This window comes from Pogona vitticeps, chromosome 5 (genome assembly GCF_051106095.1).
Source record: "Pogona vitticeps strain Pit_001003342236 chromosome 5, PviZW2.1, whole genome shotgun sequence".
In the NCBI taxonomy this organism is placed as follows: Eukaryota; Metazoa; Chordata; class Lepidosauria; order Squamata; family Agamidae; genus Pogona; species Pogona vitticeps.
In genome coordinates, this window is record NC_135787.1 from 41,972,891 (window position 1) to 41,992,544 (window position 19,654).

A 19,654-nucleotide genomic window follows, 5' to 3' on the forward strand; every position below is an offset into this window, starting at 1 on the left:
GCAGGGAAACTGCTGTCGTTCGTCCATTGGCCAGGGCAGTGCCTGCTGCTTCTGTGGCTGCGGCTGTTCCTGCCTCCGGGCGGGCAACTCGGAGCCCGGGCAGGGAAGCCGGTGCACGCTGCCATCGTGTGGTCCTCCTCCATGTCTCCCACTGCCGCTGCCGCCGCCAGCATGCCGACCATCAAGCGGGAGCGGCTGGACCGGGAGGAGCTGGGGCGGAGGGAGGGCGTGGAGGAGAAGCAACAGCTCCCTCCCCCGCCTCTGGCTGCTCAGCCCGTCCCCTGCCCTGAGCTCTGTGGAGCATGGTGCGACAGCTGGCAAAGGCAACCTCTCCCTCCCTGGATTGCTCATCTGCTTCTTTGCTGGCTGGCGTGCGCGCGCCCACCTGCTCGGAGGATTCCCCTTGGCGGCCGCTGCCACCATCCCCGTGGTGACCCTGCACCCGCCGGCCTACGAGCAGCTCTTTGCTGCCGCTACGGCTGCCGCTGCCCATCACCCGCACCCACAACCGCACCCGCGCGCCTACCTGGACTTCACGACGCAAACCCCCAAACCCCCCACTCCCACCCGCACCCTCTCCCGGAGGACGCCCAACGAGTTCCAATTCCTCAGCGGCCGGGAGACCGCCAAGGACTGGAAGAGGAGCATCCGGCACAAAGGTACGGAGGCGGCGGCGGGGGTGCAGATACGGATCAAATGGTTTTCAATGCATTCCTATGGGAATGCAGATTTTGACCTGCGAACTTTTTGACTTGCGAACTGCCTTCCAATACAGATTAAGTTCACAAATCAAGACCCCACTGTATAATAGATTGGCATCTACTTCAGATGTCCGGGATAATCTGCAATACATCGGTAAATCCCATTCTTTCAGAATGCAGACAACCTTTGCCCTAAATTATATTGTTGAAAGGAAAAAAGACCAGCATGTGTGGGTGGATTTTTTTAATGGCAAGGTTTTTTGCACATATAAAGACTGTGCACTTCTTTCACTTCTGACTCTTGAAACAGATTCCTGGACTTAGAATTATTTAATTCTACCTATTTTGTACCAGGCCTCTCTTGATAGATTTCAGGGCTTTAAGAAAAACCAATCCACAAGTCTTAAGTTTGCCTACCTCTGCGTTCCAGAATGGACACTACAGACAATGAAATTACCCTCTATACCTATAAACTCCCCTTCACGGATTGCTGCCTTGTCGTGGCAAGGGGCTTGAGGAATTCAGAGAAGCTATGGGCTATGCCGTGCAGGGCCACCCAAGACGGACAGGTCATAGTGGAGAGTTCTGACTAAACGCAATCCACCTGGAGCAGGAACTGGCAAGCCACTCCAGTACCTTTACTAATCTTTAACACAATCTCCACAATTTCAGCATTCCTTTTGTTTTGGTCCCCTCTGCTCTCACGGTTAATACTCTCCCCCCCCCACACACACACATATGTCTATCACCTCAGGCTGACATTTAATGCCTCTGTTCAAGTAGTCTACAATCAATAAACCTGATGTCATATAAAATTTGGCAGTTTTTAAACTTAACAATTTTTCCACTTCCCACATAGGCAGCTATATTGGCCTACAGCAGCAAAAGCAAGAAAGATTCTCGTACCCTCACAGCTACAATATTTGCCCCAATTTCTTTTAATTTCATGACTTCTTCCCTCTGAAATCTTTGTACCACCTAGCCTGATTAAGAGTCTTAAAGACTTTTCATGAAATTTTAGTTGATCGTATGTGGACTTTTGTCATAATCCAACATGGTTCTCTCTTGTTTTCTCTTATAGCATTTCTGTTACATTTCTTTTTTGTAGTTGCATACCACCTTTCGTCCAGGGCAGGAAATGATATATTTTATTATCATAGCACCCTTTTTAGGTAGGTAAGGCCAAAACCGGGCAGTTTGTCCAAGTTCACCAAGTGAGCTGTGTGGATAAACAGGTGTTTGAACTTGGGGCTTTCCCCAGTCCGAAGGCAAAAGCACACTTTCCCCCTCTTAATCTGATATTCATTTTATCTTTCTATGACTGTCATAAAAAGTTATTAAACTGAAGTAAATGCCTGAAATAAACTTTCTGTGCCATGCTTTTGACAGCCTAAATTGAAATAGTTCTCAGTAGATGTAGCTCACCAACAGGTTAATAAAATCTCTGTAAGAAAACAGGAAAACAGGGTATGCCATACAGTAGCACTTAAATTCTCACCACATGTCAGTTGCAATATAGAAAGAGAACAAATCAAACCTGTTTTATTTTTGTATTCTTTTACTTCACTGTCCTGTTTCTATTTTAACTGAGTTTTTCTCCCCCAAGTGCAACTTTTAGAAATGTATCAGGCAAAAATCAAAGAAACAAAACATAACAAAGAAGACAAAAATATGTGGCACCTTAAAGACTAACTACAGTGGTGCCTCGACTTACAACTGTCCAAACATACAACCATTTTGAATTGCAACCAGCTCCGGCCGCAAAATTTTGCTTCGACTTGCGGCTGGAGCTTCTAGTTATGAACAGAAAAAGGCAAGGGAAAAAGGCGGGGAATTCAAATTAGAGGGCTAACTGTTGGTCAGCTGCAAGAAACCCTATGGATCATCAAGTCCAGTCTGTCAAGGGTGTACAGGGGGAAGGAGGGAATTGAACTCTCAACCTGTGGATCCACAGCCAGGAACCGAAACCACTGAGCTACCAATCTTCAAAAAGCCACAAACATTAATGTGTAGTTTGCCATCTCATAAGAGCTAAAGCAGCAGCTAGCTTAAATGCCATTTTATTTTTCTCCTAACTTGTTTTCCTCAAGAGCTCTTTCTTTGGGGGGAATTGTAGTGGTGCCTCGACTTACGACCATAATCTGTTCCAGAAGATGGACGTAACTTGAAATGGTGGTAAGTCAAAGCACCATTTCCCATAGGAATGCATTGAAATGCAATTAATCTGTTCCGGCCAAAGAAAAAAATCACCAAAAAAATCACTGCAAGACTCACTGGATATGCGACCGAAGGGGGGAGGGAAGAAAAGCAATCAAGCGTGCAAGACCCATTGGAAATGCACAGAGAACAAAGGGGACAGGTCGGAAATGCAAAGAAAACAAAGGAAAAAGCAAGGGAAGCATTCAGGACCCATTGTAAATGAGTAAAAAAACCCCAAAAAGCAACCAACCCCCCAAGACCCATCAGAAATGGGGGGAGCCAAAAAAAACAAATAAACCCCCAAGAGCCACTGGAAATGGGGAAACCCCGCCCCAAAAGCAACCAACCCCCAAGACCCATTGGAAGTGGGGGGAGCCAAAAAACCCCTCAAGGCCCATGGGAAATGGGAAACCCCCCCAAAAAACCCCAAAGCCCATCAGAAATGAAAACAAAAACACTCCAAAAAGCAACAACCCCCCCAAGACCCACTGGAAAAGGGGGGACCCAAAAAACAAACAAATCCTCCAAGACCCATCACAGCACAGGAACATAACCCCCCCCCACAGCTCAAAACTATGCTGTAAAAACACCCAGAACAGTTTTTAAAAAGCAGAAAACAGCACCTTACCTTACCAGGCAGCCCGAAGCCTCCCTGCAAACACACACACACGCTCACTCAGAAGCAGAAGCAAAGCAGTCCCAAGCCTTCTCCGATGCATGCTTTCTAACTGCTGGGGTGAAAGAGCTACCAAAAAAAAAGCAGCCTCATCACCATCTACAGTTAGAAATTTGAATTTCCCGCCTTTTTCCCCTGCCTTTTTCTGTTCATAAGTGGAGGCTCTGGTCGCAAGTCGAAGCAAAATTTTGTGGCTGGAGCTGGTCGTAACTCAAAATGGTCGTAAGTAGGGACATTCATAAGTCAAGGCACCACTATACTACACATGAAAATACATCATACAAATCAGCAGGAAGGGGGGCACTTAAGGGTACTTCACCCATAGGAGAAATTACACATTCATTCATTCCTTGGGGTTGTTAATTGATTATCCTAAGATTTTGGCAACTTTAGCTATAGCACTCAACCCAATGAATGATATGCTTCAGAAAGGAAAATGATGGGAAAGGCTTAAACAAACATGTATTTTAGGAAGCAAAGAAGCTTGTTACTTGAGAATAAGTATTGGCTCTTTACAGTCAGATCTGGAAATCACTCTGGGATGTGGTTCATCAGTTTATGAAATAGTATCTGTGAATTCCCATGTAACGTCAGGTGGAGCTCCTTCTACTTGCAAAATCTAACTATTCCCACATAGACTGGGAGGCTTCCAGTATCTTCTGGGAAGTGAAACAGTGTCAAGATCACCTCTGTAATAAGCAATTTTCTTCTAGAACAGTGCTTAGAAAAGTTAGAACAGTGCTCAAAAAGTTACTTCTTGGACTACAACTCCCAGAATATCTGAACCACCATGAATATCTGAGTCACCATGCTGGCTGGTTCTGAGAAGTGAGAAAAGCACTTTTGCAAGCACTAGGAAATACTTGCTATCCATTTTCCAATTCATAAGAGTATATTTCAGAGATGGATTCCGCACTTATTCAAAGTTTAGCTTTGTTATTAAAGGCCCATAATTATGATGAGATCAAAGCAACAGCCCGACGCTGTCATGCAGGCAGCTGTTCACAACTGCGGTCTCCTGCACCTCAAAAACTATCATCAGAAACATTTGCTCAGCCTTCTCCAGAAAGTAAAACAATGTAAATCCTTTCAGTTCGAGGAAACCACCTGGCAGGCCAAAGTTGTAATTGAACTAAGTGATCCGTTAACGAATGAGATATCACAAAATAATACAGTAGTTCATTTGAAGCTGCTAAACATCCTATTGAGAGTTTTCATATGTTTTGTCAGTTTCATTGCACCCATCAGTTCTCACCTATCATGTTCGTGGGATTTCTTGTTTTTCTTACTCGTTTTTTATTGCTTTCTATTATTATTATGGCTGGTTGTGTTTGTAGCCCAGAGTAGTAGCTTCGCTACTAATTGGGTGGGATGAAAATGCAAGCAAGCAATCAAATAAATAAATTATCAGCAAGTGTATTTCTGGGCTCTGTTTAAAATGCTAATTCTTACCTTAAACAGTTTGAGCTGCTGTTGTCATTGTTTTTTTTAAAAAGAACACCTGTACCTTTACAGACCCTGTCCAGGGTCTCACACAGAGAGAGGAGACTCAGATCACATGCCCGTTGGTAAGATGCCTTTCTCTGGTGGTCTAATTGGATGGCCTACTAGGATGTTTGCATAGCTCCCTGGCAGGCAACTTTAAAGAACTTGCTGCTACAGACTGCTTTTAATTTAATGCAGGACCACCTTATACTGATTTTTACTGTTGGTGTTATTTTAAACATTTTACAATGTATTTTATATTTTTATGTTTCATGTTCTTACTCTGTCACCTGCCTGGGAAGGCTTTGCTTGAAAAGATGGCATAGAACTCTTTTAAATCAATAAATTCTCTTTTTCTACCTCAAGGGACCTTCTGTTGTCTTTATGAATAGCACTGCAGAGCAAAGCAAACAGGAAAGCAAGCAACATGCTTGTGTACTAAAGATGCAATTGTAGCCCTGTGTCTAGGCATTACACTTTCCAAATGCTTGACAAGTTCCATTTCACATATGAAAGGAAGTAAGGTGGGAGTTTAACAAACGTCCTGTGTAGCAATGAAGGTGAGCCTATTTCGCTAACTCCTACCCAAGTAGAACAGAGCTTGGAAATATGACCAGGAAAACTAGCACCTCAACCTGTGTACGGTGGGGAAAATTCCAGCCACCTTGTTCATAAAGAGTATCTGAAGAAGTGGAGTAGAGTTCATGAGCACTTAAGTCAAATGAACACGGTTAGGCTTTAGGACACCACAAAGCTCTATGCTGCAACAGACTAACATGACTACCATGACTTAAAATCTTATATATAAAGAAAGAGGGTCACTCTCATAACTCTTCCCAAGTAATGTGTGAAAGGATCATTACCTGCTGCTCAAAAACTCAATGTGGCTGTCTTATTAAACAAACAAACAAACAAAGCCAACATTGTATCTCAATCCTCCAGAAAACAATTCATTGCAAGTACAGTAGGACACCTCTATCCATGGAATCAGTATCCACTTATCCGCTGATTCACTTATCCGCTGCCTGAAAATACTACATAAAACCCCAGGTTGTATTTGCTAGACGTGGCCACTAGAGGGAGCTAGAGACCAATCAATGTATAGTGTTACATACTTCAGTGTTTTCTGCGGGGGGCGTGTGTTGGAACGGATCTCCTGCAGATACCGTAATCAAAATAGGTAAGTGTAATTATTAGTATTGAAACAAATTACTTCCAAGCTTTCATGCAGAACCAAGGACCCTTATCTACTAACTAACTTCGAGTGCTGCTGACAGTTGCTTGTGGAAGGCAACAGAGTAAAAATTAGTAGGGTCTACATTTCTTTCAGTAGTTACAAGTTTTAAAAGCGCAATTCTATATCTGTCCGCTTGGGAGCAAGCAGCACTGGGTTCACTGAGATTTGGTGCCACATGAGCATAAAATTGTAGGACTGTAAGCTTTTAGGGAGTGATTAGAGCCATCTCTGGTAGGAAAGACACAACATGCAAGCTGCAAAATTAAGAAACCATTGACTGTGGTAATTGGTAAGGATTAAAATGTTCACAGTACCATACAATTAACCTAAGTAACTGTCACATATGCTAAAATTGTCTACACTATCAAGTAGTATAATTTCCCCTTTTATAGGTAAAAGAAAAATAGAAATAAAAAGTTAAAAAAGACAACAACGTGGTGGCACCTTAACAGCCTTTATAATTTTTTTTAGTGTGAGCTTTCATGGACAAGTCCACTTCATCAGACATATGAGAAAGAAATTTAACATGGCAAACAATTTAACATCTCTTTCTCTTATGTCTGATGAAGTGGACTTGTCCCCAAAAGCTCACACTAAAAAAATATTTAAAAAATAGTATTTAAGGTCCCACCAAGTTCCTGTCTTTACTTTTTATTTCTATTTTGCTCTTGCCTATACTGCTTGCACAGACTAACACAGCTACCCCTTTCCCAGTGCAATGATGTAAAAAGCCAAATAGCTCCAGGAACAGTAGGAAGCAAGTGTAGCAACTGCCTATTAATCAACTGAGTGAAGTTAGCCAACACATTTTTACAAATGACCTCTATGTAATTCACAAATATATATTTTTAATTATTAATACATAAGCTAGCAGATATGTGGGGTCACTAGCAGTTACAGACAAAGCCTGCACTACCACACTAGAAAGAGTGAGGCAGCCACCACAAATGGCAGATACAGGGAAGCGTGGCATCCAACCATTCTTCCTGAGTTCCCGACCCCTTATTTAGGAGGAAGGGGATGTGTGACCTCCTCTCTGCCCCCGAGACTAGCCTGCTGCCCTCCTTTGTGATCAAGAACTCAAGTTATGTAACCAGTGTTGAAGCAGGATGTATGAAGAATGAGGAGAGATGCTCTCTTCTCTTTTGTCTCAAGCAGTAAAATGCCTTGGGCTGGCATTGGCTACAAGCCTCCAGGCATTTTCAAGCTGATCTCCTGACAATGTATAACAATAAACAATAAACAGGTGTTTTATAGAGTTCCCTTTACTGTAACATTTCAAAGTTAAACAAAATGGAAATGCTATTTGAAGAGTTTAAGAGTTATTGCTGTCTGCATATTCTACACCTTAGCTGGTCAACGAACAGTTATCTATTTCTTTAAGGTTTATTTATTCTCCCTTAGTATGCATATAGATTTCAGATAGTTTCTGATAAGAACACTGGTGATAAATATGGTAGAGATTATGGCTCAACACATCTGGAGGGCACAAGAAAGAGTAAATCTAATCTAGACTTCCACATGTTGTTATAATAGTACATGGTATATGAATTCTCCAAATTCTGTAAACACTAACCTTTGTCTGTTTGAGATGAACTCAGTTGACTTGTCCAACACAATCTTCTAAACTCACTTCCCCCTCCCCCAATCCTCTTGCAAGGCATTTCAGCTCATTCATTTCTGAGCCAAAAACACTAGGAGCTAGGTTTATTTTTTTTTTACCAATTGCATTCTTGAATAGAAAAGCCAACATTTTTTTATTTTTATTTTTAGAGTCTACATGCTCTCCCTCCAAAGGATGATCTCACCTAATCACAAGCAACTCTCTATTAAAATATCAACAGTAAAATTATTCACACCGTTTCCAACTGGCAAGCTGTGGAATTTATATGATAAACAGAATGTATCACATTTTATTATTAGATTCCAAATGCCTGATGAACACGGAAGGTCAATAAGGTTAACTTGGATTCTCCCTATTCTCCCCCTTCCCCTCAGAAAGCTCAGTTGTGAGTTAATATAAAATACCAGTGGTATGAGACTAAAGAGAACTGAATTTTTTTTACAGTTTCCCATCTACTGTACTACATTTTCGCTGAGAACACTGTGTGAATTGCACTCTGGGAAATGTGAGGTCATCTTGTGTGTGTCTGGATTGACTTAGGCTGTGAAGTGCCAAACTACAGCCCTTTAGCAACTGCAATGTAAATCTACAGATTTTTCATCTCTTTTCACATTATTGTACAGTGTTAGTCCCAATGAGATTAGACCCACTCAATTTATGTAACATGAGATTAATAAATTCCATTTGTTTCAAATAGATCTATTAAATTGCTATTCTGGCAATGATGTCCTTGTCTGCTTCTGTGTGAGCAAGAGAATTGTTATGATGGAGCCTTCCAGTATTTTTATCTCCATTTCCATGTTTTCCTCTCTTTTCATTTTCTTAATTTCATATCCGAGTTATTAAAATTCAAGACATGAAGAGTACCACACAAAATATTTTCTAGAGTTTGAGGGATGACTGATATGCAGATTTGTGGCACTGTTGATGAATCTGCTATCTGCCAGCATTCTAGTTCAGATACTGTTTTGATCCACTTGTCCTTCTATTTCCTATTATTTTAGAAGCCGACCAAAGGCACGTCCAGATGGAGGAAGTTGGAGTGAACTGGTGTGTGTTTAAAAGGCTCTTATCTTTAGTGTGAACTATTTTATCTCTTACTTGAGCTATTCTTCCACTCACACTGATCAATGTTTTGTCTTCCATGAGAAGGGTTCAGACAAGTCTCTGGATCACTTTAATTTCTTCCTGTTTTTAATTAATGCATGGGCTACAGAACAGGATAATTAGGAATGCTTTGAACCACACCAAACAACTGCAGCACTAGCGCTGTGCCATAAAGGAGTGGGATAACTCTAAAATGGGGAAAGATAGACTGCACCAATTCTAAACAAATGTGGATGCCTTAATTTGATTCAAACCAATCAGCACCAAAACCAATCCAAATAGCAAGCTATATGCCCATCTGGATGTATCCAAAGACTCTATGTCAAGGGTGGGCCAAATGGATTCTCTGGTACTGCAGTTGAATCCCTAAGGTTGTTTGTATGCCCATCAGCCTTCCTTTGGTGCTATATTTTTCTAGCCCAAAAGGTGAATTTTAATTCAGGGAAGCCTCCGTGAATGGCAATTAACCTTTTAAATATATGTTATTCCCTCAGTACTGAAACTCTAAAATACCCACTTTTAAAGAACAGAAGAGGGCTTCCAGCCAACTCTGTTGCTTTGGAGTGGCCTTTTGTAGCAGTCTATGAGACTCCAGAAGTACACAGAGACAGAAAGTTGACCTAAACTCATACCACTCCTTCACTATCCCACTTCAGTGATACAGAAAGATATCTGTCTCAAATCACACACCATTTCTAACCAAATGGTGATGAAAAAGGAATAACATTTCATTCTTCTTTCTTTCTTTTGCAGAAAACCCAATTCTAAACATCAAATTAGTAGACTAAATGTACAGAGATATCTAGCTCAATAGGTTTAAATTGAAATAATCAGTAATACTGAACTAAGCAGAGAAAACGCAGACGTTCCCCTTGATGGGATGGCTTTATTAGTGATAGTGATTTTTGGTAATAAAAGATTTTTCCCTCTCTGCTCCCAGCCCCCACTGCTTCCAAATGATGAAAGAGATTCTGCAGGAATCTCAAGACCTTCAAGAAAGAAAATGGAGATGTTTAATCAAAAAAATATGTCTCTACTGTACCACCAATATCTTCACTTAACATGATGTAATTTATGCAACAGGATATCTGCCAGTATGTTATTACAGAATACATAGTTGCATAAATACAATAACAAACACATCAGCGTGATATGCTGCTAAACAGAGGTGATATAAAAACACTACTGGATAAACACTGGTATGCATTGTTAATTTTCCTTTCTTTTTTCACTTCACAAATAATTTGCTGTTTCAATTATTGCTCAGACTTACATAACCTTGCCATTCCAATGCTTGCCGTGCAAGCATATACTAGCTCAGAAATGGGGAAACTTTGGTTATCAAGATATTGTTAAGTTCCATCTCCCATCAGCCACTACCAGCATGGCCAGTGGGAGTTACAATCCAAAAAGTGGAATACTACAGATCAGATATTTTACAGGCAATTAAAATTCTGTTGAATATAACATCTCTGTACTGAGAAGCAGAACTCCCTCAGCACATAATGTCTTAGATTTCCGAAAATCTTTTTTTTTTAAAACCTGAACAAGAATACTTTGAAAAGGGCAGTTGGTGGTCTTGATTTTACAAGAGAAACATTTAAGTGTTAGTTCTTAAAATGAACACTTGGGTGACAGACTGAACAACCGGGTGCCATTTTTGGTGGTCTGCAGACAGAGCTGAGCACATAATGGTCTACTGTTAATTAAAAAGGGAAATCCTATTGTTACAGGGGGGTCAGGAAGCACAGAAGGCCTTGCTTATTCCATGTTTCAGCAATACTATAACAACCCCAAATGCAGCAAGATTATAACAACCCTACAAATGACTGTATCTTAATCTAAAAATTTCATTCTGGATACTGACCTTAAAAGAAATTCTTCCTTTGTGGAATGAACATTCAGGGGCAGAGGAATGCTATTTCAGGGGCAGGCTGTGCATGTCACCTACATGCTTTGCTCCATTGAACCAATGGGGATTTGGTGAGTAACCTGTTCCATAGGTTCTGCTCATTTAAATGAGCTTTTTCTAACTCCAACTTAGTGTGTTGAAGTACAGTGGTGCCTCGCATTACGACGTTAATTCATTCCAGCGAAATCGCTGTAGAACGAAAACATCGTAATGTGAAAATAAAAAGCTCATTGAAATGCACTGAAACCCCTTCAATGTGTTCCAATGGGCCTGAAACTCACCGTCCAGCAAAGATCCTCCATAGGGCGGCCATTTTCGGTGCCTGTGCTGAGGAATCCATTCCAGAAAACAGCGCAGAGCCATTTTATTTACCCGGTGGCCATTTTGAAACTGCTGATCAGCTGTCCGAAAATTGTTGTATTGCGAAGAATCGGTTCCCGAAGCAGGGAACCGATCATCGCAAAGCAAAACCCCCTATTCAGACCATCGTTCTGCAATCACAATTGCGATCGCAAAAAGATCGTCGTAATGCGGTTTCGCCGTAATGTGGGGTAATCGTAAAGCGGGGCACAACTGTAAGTTGCAATTAGAGTCAGCCTATTTGAATCAACAGAACCTATGGAACAGGTCACTCATCAAATCCCCATTGATTCAATGTGCCTAACTCTACTGCCAGTTACTACACCAAGCAAGTATTTTGGTCATTGTCTGAAAATTGGAGTGTACATGCACAGAACTTTTTAAACACTCAGGCTAATCTGTGTACATTGGAATGGTTTGCTACTATAGTGTCATTCCATAAAGGGAACTTTAAATCACATAAACAGAACTCCACAAACATTACTATCCACTAACATTACTACATTTCAATGAAGGTTCTCAGAGTTTTGTAGCAATGTGACTGAAAATATTATTTTAAAATTCTTGTAAGGAATTTTAAATTCTTCCCAAATTTTCTCAGAAATTTCTCCTTTCCTCTTGGCCTTCACACTATGGGCTCTGTCCTTTTATCACTGGAACTCTGTTCTGCCACTAGATTTGTAGCCATCTTTCAGAAACAGCCAGTCATGTGACATTGCCAGGCCTTCCTGTCTTGTGGTATGCCATCAACCTGGCAACATCATACTTAGAAAGGACTGATATGGATGTGGTCTGTTTTCCTAGGTTAGTTTTAGCTCAGTCAGAGAATGGTGAAAGACAAGAAAGGAAAAATTTGGACCACAGAACATTCAAGGTTTTATGAAAACTGCTGAGACTTCAGAAGTATTGGCAGACAAAGTCAAGACTAGGGCACTGTTTAATTGGATGAAAAAAGAAGAAATAGACTGAACCCAGAATCTTAAGTACAAATTGTTACTATTAGGTATTCTGACATATGAACAATTACTCTGCTAAAATTACTACATAGCAAATCTAGAACAGGGTGCTTCCTTAACACCCGTAACCAACATGTTAAGTTATTTTGTTCAGAGCTGGGGAGGAATCCTTTAATTTCCCAAGTGCCCTTGCCAGGATGGCCACTAAGATCTTTTTTAAAATGAACCTCTCTTCATATAAAAGTACTATCTAGGGACAGTTATTTGAAAATCTCTATGAACAATTATGTGAAATAAACCTAAGAAGATCTTTCTCAATGAGAAAACATTGTTAATTATTCTCACATTCTAGGCTATCTAAAAAAAATCCAAGCCTTTGAAGCTGACATTATACAGTATATCCATAAACAATATAATATAGAAAAGGTTAATATAATCCCACCAGCTGACCAATGCAGAAAGATCCAGCTATGGGTCCTGTAGGTAAATCCCTATTAATTCCTTCTTTTCCTTTTTATTGATGCACTAGAAATAACAACACCATCAGCATTTACTGAACTACTTAAAAGCACACGATAAATGGCTTGCTAATGTCTTTCCAACATATGTTCTTTCAACGCAATGAGTTCATAATTCAAACACAGGAATGAAGAGTTAATGTGTGGCTTCTCAACATTTTCATTTAAACTGCAACTGAAGATCAACAGGCCATAATACTGAGTGAGTAAGTATTTCAGAGAATCCATTACAGCCCATATTTGTGTAACACTACCACCAAATTACACAGGATCAGCTCACATTTTGCTGTCTAAGGTGGATCAAGGTGATCTGCCACTTCTACCTCTCATTTGTCACTGGTCTTGGAACCAGAGTCTTTGTAAATGGGATTAGCCAGCTTATTATGTGAATAAAAACAAGATGGAAGGACAACACATACCATCTTCAACTCCAGAAGAAAATGTATCTCATACATGCATGCATGCATGCATGCATGCATGCATGCATGCATGCATGCATGCATGCATACATACATACATACATACATACATACATACATACATACATACATACATACATACATACATGTGTATTAGTTTACCCACAAAATCCTCCTCTGCTGCCTCATGATGTAGAACTGAATCTAAATTCTCACATGTAATGTCAGCAAAGCACAAGCTCTGGCATGCTGTACTAAGCTGGGAAGCCTCCAAGTAAGATGCCAGTGGTAGACTGCATGCCAGCTATCTATGGCCAACCTAGCTAGGAACGGAGGGACTTGTCACCAGACAGTTGGCCATCAGGTGACAAACTGGGTAGAGCTACTAAGAGTAAAATGAAGTTTCTCTTGCATGTAAAACAGCTCGCTACACATAATACAGTGCCTTGGTGGAGGATGTAATGCTTCCATGAATGTGTACTTACAGACAATGCAGCTGTATGAATACAGCTTCTTTCCCTTTCCATTCTCTCTAAAGCCAAGAAGAAGGCAGGATCTGCTCCTCACGCTGTCTCCTACCTTTCCTGCACAGTGATGATGGCTGGATGCTTTGCAGGGTTCTCTCTAACTGGTAGTTCATTCTGTCATCTGTGTCTTTATGGTGGGACAGATGGAAAGGGGAGATGGAAGGAAATGCTGCTCTCCTTTCCACTCTTAGCTGGGGTTGCCAACCATCTTCTAGAAGTCAGCAAGGTAAGGCATTCATACTCACTTCTCAAAAATAGCCTGATATTGGCATTGTACGTGGGCTAACCACATACAAGCCTTCTCTCCTTTATGCATGCATGCGGTATCCTAATCTTGGGGCAGGCATGAGGCTCACGCCATCTTGAGTTTAATGCTACTCTAGCTTCAAGCCATTTTGGAAGAGGCACATTCATTTCCTTTTGGAACAAGCTTTTTTTTAAATGGTTTCTCCGATGATAGAATATTCTAGGTGGAGACTTTCCCTGACCCCCATCAGAATTAAATTTCTTGTCAGTATCAACAATGATACTTGGGGTCCCTTCCACAATGTCTTCTTAAGCCACTGGTGAGCAAAATTAATCATACCACTGGGATACTAAATGAGGCTTTTTATTTCTTTGTAACTAAATGCAACGTGATTGATGATGAATCTTCCTCCTCAGAAACATACACTTAATATTAATGAGAAGAAAGTGCAAGCATATTTTTCTTCTATACACAACCTGCTTCTATATTTATATTCAAAACACTACTCACCAAAACTTGCATTTTTTCAGTAAAAATAAATTTCACATCACCACTTATGTCTTTGCAATTTTTCTGAAAATCCCTATTAAATATAATTGCATACTGAATATTTTATGCAGGGTACAACCTCAGTCTTCTGCATAGTCTGAGAGACATTCACAGCTGTCCAGTTATCAGTGGCTTACCAACACAAGTGTGCTATTTACAAATATTATAGTATAATGGATCTATCTAGAATACACAGTTCATGCAAATAATGTCTTCTGATTAAAATGGAGTGGTGGGAGGATAGTAGTAGACACATGGAAAAAGAGGGAGATAGACACTAGACAACAACAACACACACAACAAGTGTTACTGTAAATGGGAAAACTCAATTATGCACACAAAGTAATTCGAAACACAGAAAGAGCTAAGGTGCCTACTAGTGGATATGGATTCTACTAGACAGCACTCAAACCATGTAAGACTCATGTCTGGAGCAAAGGAGTACCTCGGAAAATTTCTGGAATGAGGAACATCCTATGCTTGGTCTACAAGCTGCCCCCAGATCAACCCTCAAAGAGACTCTCCTTTCTGTTGTTTTCAGTACTGAAAGTTGCCAGTCTAAAGGAGGAGCTCAGCCATTCAGAGCTTTTATCACAGACATGCAGAAATAGAGTGGCCCCACTCTACAGCTACAAGGAAGTGATTCTCAACTTCCAATCTAATGCCAGAATTTTAGAGCTCTGTGCCACTGAAGACTTTACCAAAATCTCCCCCGAACCATTTATGTTGAATGCCTCTGGACAGGAAAGGCATAGTGTGTAGCTTGTGGGCTCCATGTGGCTTGCTAAGAGTTTTGCCCAGAAACACCCGGCTTCCTATTTTCCCAGAGTTGCCAATCTCTGGACGAGCTGCTCCTGTGTTTCCCATTCCTTTTCAAGAAATTGTAACAATGGAGCAACGTCCTTAGTAAGGACAAGCTTTTTTGGGGCGGGGGCTGTTTTATGCCTCGTGCACTTCTCTGTTTAATCATGTACAGAGATTTACATTGTGCTTGATAACAACTTGGACACAAAAAACGCTCTGAGGGAGAAGGCCCCTCCCTGCGCTGGGGAAGAGCCACCTTCCCACCAAACGTCTTCAAAGACTGACTGCTACGGAGACTTCTGATTTGCATGAGATGGGGCACACAGCAAAATTTCCTGCTGTTAGAGGCAGGAAGATACATACTGCCCCCCTATCCCATCATTGCCACATGGTTCAAGTCTCTCTTCCACCATCCTGTTGTCCAAACACTTAATTTATCTCAAATGCTTGATTGTAAAGGGTCCTCAGAGCAAAGACACATCTGGTAAAGTAGCTAAGGAGACTTCCCCATTGCTGCAGCAGGGGCAGTCTTCATGGCCACCCTACACTGTCTTACATTCAGGACCCCTTAAAACAAGGCAGTAAGGACCTAGCAGATGATAGAGAACTGCACATGGGCCACTTCTTTGCTCTGGCATAGTTGCAGCAAGTGAATAGTGTTCTACTCTGCCAATTTTTTTGCAAGACAGCACTTCTCGCAGAACAAATTACATTCATCTTGCTAGGCACCACTGTACTGTGTTTTCTTTAAAAGTGGGAACTTGTACATTGCTGTCCACAGTTACTTGACCAGAATTGTCATTCATCTGGTATGATGCCTCAAGTAGAACTCTTAACACATGCATCAGTGAATGCCTACATTAATTGGATGGCTCTACCTCCTCTATGCCATGCTGGGAATGCCATTCATTGTTCATGAAATGCAACTAGAACTTAGTATTCTGCATTCCTAAGACAAAACTATACAGATAACAATTTATAAATACACTTAGAAAATGTTATTGAACTACTGCTGTAAAATAGAAGCTAGGTTAAATAACAACACTTTTGAATATCCACAGCATTACGAGTCCTCTTTGGCTACATATTTATATAACAGAAAGAAAACTGGCAGAAGGTATTTCTAGCCTGAACCTTTTGGAATGTTAAGAGATGTTAACCACATCTTAGAATCCCAAAGCTCTAGCCTGGGCATAGGCAGTGCTAAGCATCAGGCTGGACAAATATGTTGAAAGAAACAAAGAAGAATCTGATATATTATTTATTTATTTATTTATTTATTTATTTATTTATTTATTTATTTATTTATTTATTTATTTATTTATTTATTTATTTATTTATTTATTTATTTCTTTATTTATTTATTTATTTATTTATTTATTTATTTATTTATTTATCCATCCATCCCATCCATCTGGTCTATACGACCACTCTAGGCGGCTTCCAATATAACATAAACAACTAATAAAATAACACAAAAATATTACATGAATCCTCAAATAACAATTTACATACCAGAAAAATAGACTAAAGAATAAAGAAAGAAAGAATAAGAAGAAAGAATCAAGTATTGACTGGAGGGAAGGCCTAATTAAACATCCATGTTTTTAATTGGCTTTTAAAGATACCCAGTGTAGGGGCTGCACAAATCTCCAGAGGGAGGTTGTTCCAGAGGCGAGGAGCCACCGCCGAGAAGGCCTGATTTCGTGTCTTTCCCTTCCAGGCCTCTCTTGGCGTCAGGCTCCTCAGCCTCACCTCCTGACTCGCACGTGTGATCTGGGTAGACCTTGGAACTGAAACTCCACGGGGCCAAGACATTCTCCCCAAGCTGTACTCTCTGTGGGCGGTCCTCCAAGAAGGAACGGAGCCAGGCAAACGCCAAGCCACCAATTCCCAACTCAGAGAGCCTCTCCAGGAGGATACCGTGGTTGACAGTATCGAAGGCCTCTGAAATGTCGAGGAGGACCAACAGAGATGTCAGCCTCCCTGAACAGGTCATCATACAGGGCGACCAATGGCCTCTCTGTACCGTGGCGCAGCGTGAAGCCCGACTGAAACTGATCCAGGGCATCTGTTTCATCCAAGTGAGCCCGAAGCTGGTCAGCCACCACCCTCTCGATCACTTTGCTCATGAAAGAAACATTGGCGATGGGCCTATAATTGCTAATTTCGTCCACCGCCATATTAAGTTTCTTTCTTATGGGCCTAATGAGTGTCTCCCTGAGGGCAGGTGGGAACCTGCCCTCAAGGAAAGGCCCATTTATTATTGCTATGGCCCATTCTGTTGTTATTGGCCTGGCTGCTTTGATTAGCCAGGCCAGGCAAGGGTCAACGGAGGAGGTGGTGGCCCAACAGCGATCAAGCACCTTGTCTACAGTATCAGGCAGTATCAGATATATTTCGCAAGAATTCAACAGTGGCTCTCAGAAAGGCTATGTTTGTGCACCACAGGAATTAAATAGTAGGGTCAATGGAAACTTCATATTGAATGAACAGAAGGAAATGCATATGCATGAAGATGAACACTTTAAGTTAATCAAATACCTGATAGCTTCATCAGAAGTTCAGATGCTGCTTTGACTGACATGTCTTGCTGTAATACATTTGCTGGCACTTCCTGTGATTTGAGATTCTCCTGGGGAATGCTTGGGGCAGACGTTTCAGGTTCATGGCTGAAAACATAACTAGATTTAGGCAAAGTGGAGCTTGTATTTTCCTCATCTTTCGGTTCATCTTTCACTTTGAATGTAGGAGTCAACGGTTCTTTCTGATTTGCAGCTTTTAAGAAAAGGGGAAGAAAGCATTTAATAACTGTGAATGCATAATCAGAAGCCTGCAAGATTACAAGAGCAAACCTAGGCAACAACTGACAAAATTGCTGAAACAACTACAATAAGTACACTAGTCAAGAGGCTGGAATCAATAGTCCTAATGAACAAAGCCCCAATACTGCATTCTGATACATTCCCACAACAGAAAACCTCAAATGATATCTGGACAGAACAAGCCAAGGAACTCTCCATTGGAAATCAAGACTTGATGGGCCTCAGAATGGCATCACATATAAACGTATTTCTAAAATATATATATTTTGCAAGCACAAACCTAAGACCAGTGAGGAAGGGACTACCATACTGCTAACAGAACTATCAAATATCCAGATGGGAAGAGCTTTAAGATAAGGCAAGATGCAGGGATTGCAAACAAACAAAAAAAAAGTGAGGAAAAATGTGAGTGAGAAATAAGAAACATTCTCAAAGTGGCACGTCATTGCCCTAGGACATTGCATTGCCCATGTTTCAACACTTCTTTTTACTTTACTAAGATTGCATGCAGCAAAATAAATAAGTGGGTTGTGACTGAATCATAGAAGCAACTTTCTGGACTAAGTAATGCCAGAATTAAATAATCAAACAATTAACTAAATAATTACCATAAAGTGAGATCTCAAGTTCTTCAGAATGCTTTCATCAGGATAAAATGCTAAAAAACTTGGAACTGAAGTAGAAAATCCAAAAATTGGGCCAGATGTGATGCCTGTGACTCATGAAGACAGACTGTCAAGAAGGCAAAATGGCATTTCAGATTCCACAGAAGACATAGATGGCAAAGGTATCAATTTACAGAATCTAAATGCAAGGGCTTCTGTAGAAATCAACATTCCATTTTCCGTTCCTGACAGTCTAACTACATGAGCAATGAGCATCAGAGACGGCTCAATCTTTTGGACTTTGCGGATAACCCCAAGTTTAATGCTACCTTTGCTTCATGAAGATTTCTAAAAAGCTGTAAGTTATTTGTAACTTTTTAGTGATCCAATAAAGGCGTTGCTTAACTTAGAACACTGTGAGATTCCTAACTCCATGTTTGTTTCTATTGTACAGTGAAGGAATCCATAACTTCTTAAGCAATTTAGAATAAAGCTCTAAAAGACTATAATGGAACTGGTATGGATGGATTTGTGATGCTCTTTACCACTGTCCCATGGACAAATGTGTATTTATGATAGGCAACAAATAACCCGGTCACTTAAATAACTACAGTAAGCACATTAGCCTAGAGTGTAATCTAATGGCCACATGAACTAAAAGTCAATACTGTATTCTGACCTGTTCCCACAACAGAAACCTCAAATAGAGGAAAAAATCTGGATTTCCCAGGATAACTGAGTAGTAATTGTTCATTTATTTTGTCCAAAAGCCCACATTCACAGCGATGGTTTCTCATCTTTAAACCATTGGATCCTCTAGCAGGGTAAGCAGTTGGGAGGTTATAGATGACCAGCTATAAGAGTCAAGAATGTATGGCAATAATAGTTATAATTGATATAACC

The 19,654-nt window shown here is 40.7% G+C and overlaps 1 protein-coding gene across 8 annotated transcripts in view; it reads right to left on the bottom strand.

Annotated features, from left to right (window-relative positions):
• Positions 1 to 19,654, bottom strand: part of ZNF827 (zinc finger protein 827) — a 132,501-nt gene that overhangs the window by 62,857 nt on the left and 49,990 nt on the right. For all 8 annotated transcript variants that reach the window (XM_073001599.2, XM_020783029.3, XM_020783028.3 and 5 more), the window contains exon 5: positions 17,866 to 18,099. In XM_073001599.2, the coding sequence (XP_072857700.2) occupies positions 17,866 to 18,099 (234 nt within the window). The remainder of the gene's footprint in view (positions 1 to 17,865; positions 18,100 to 19,654) is intronic.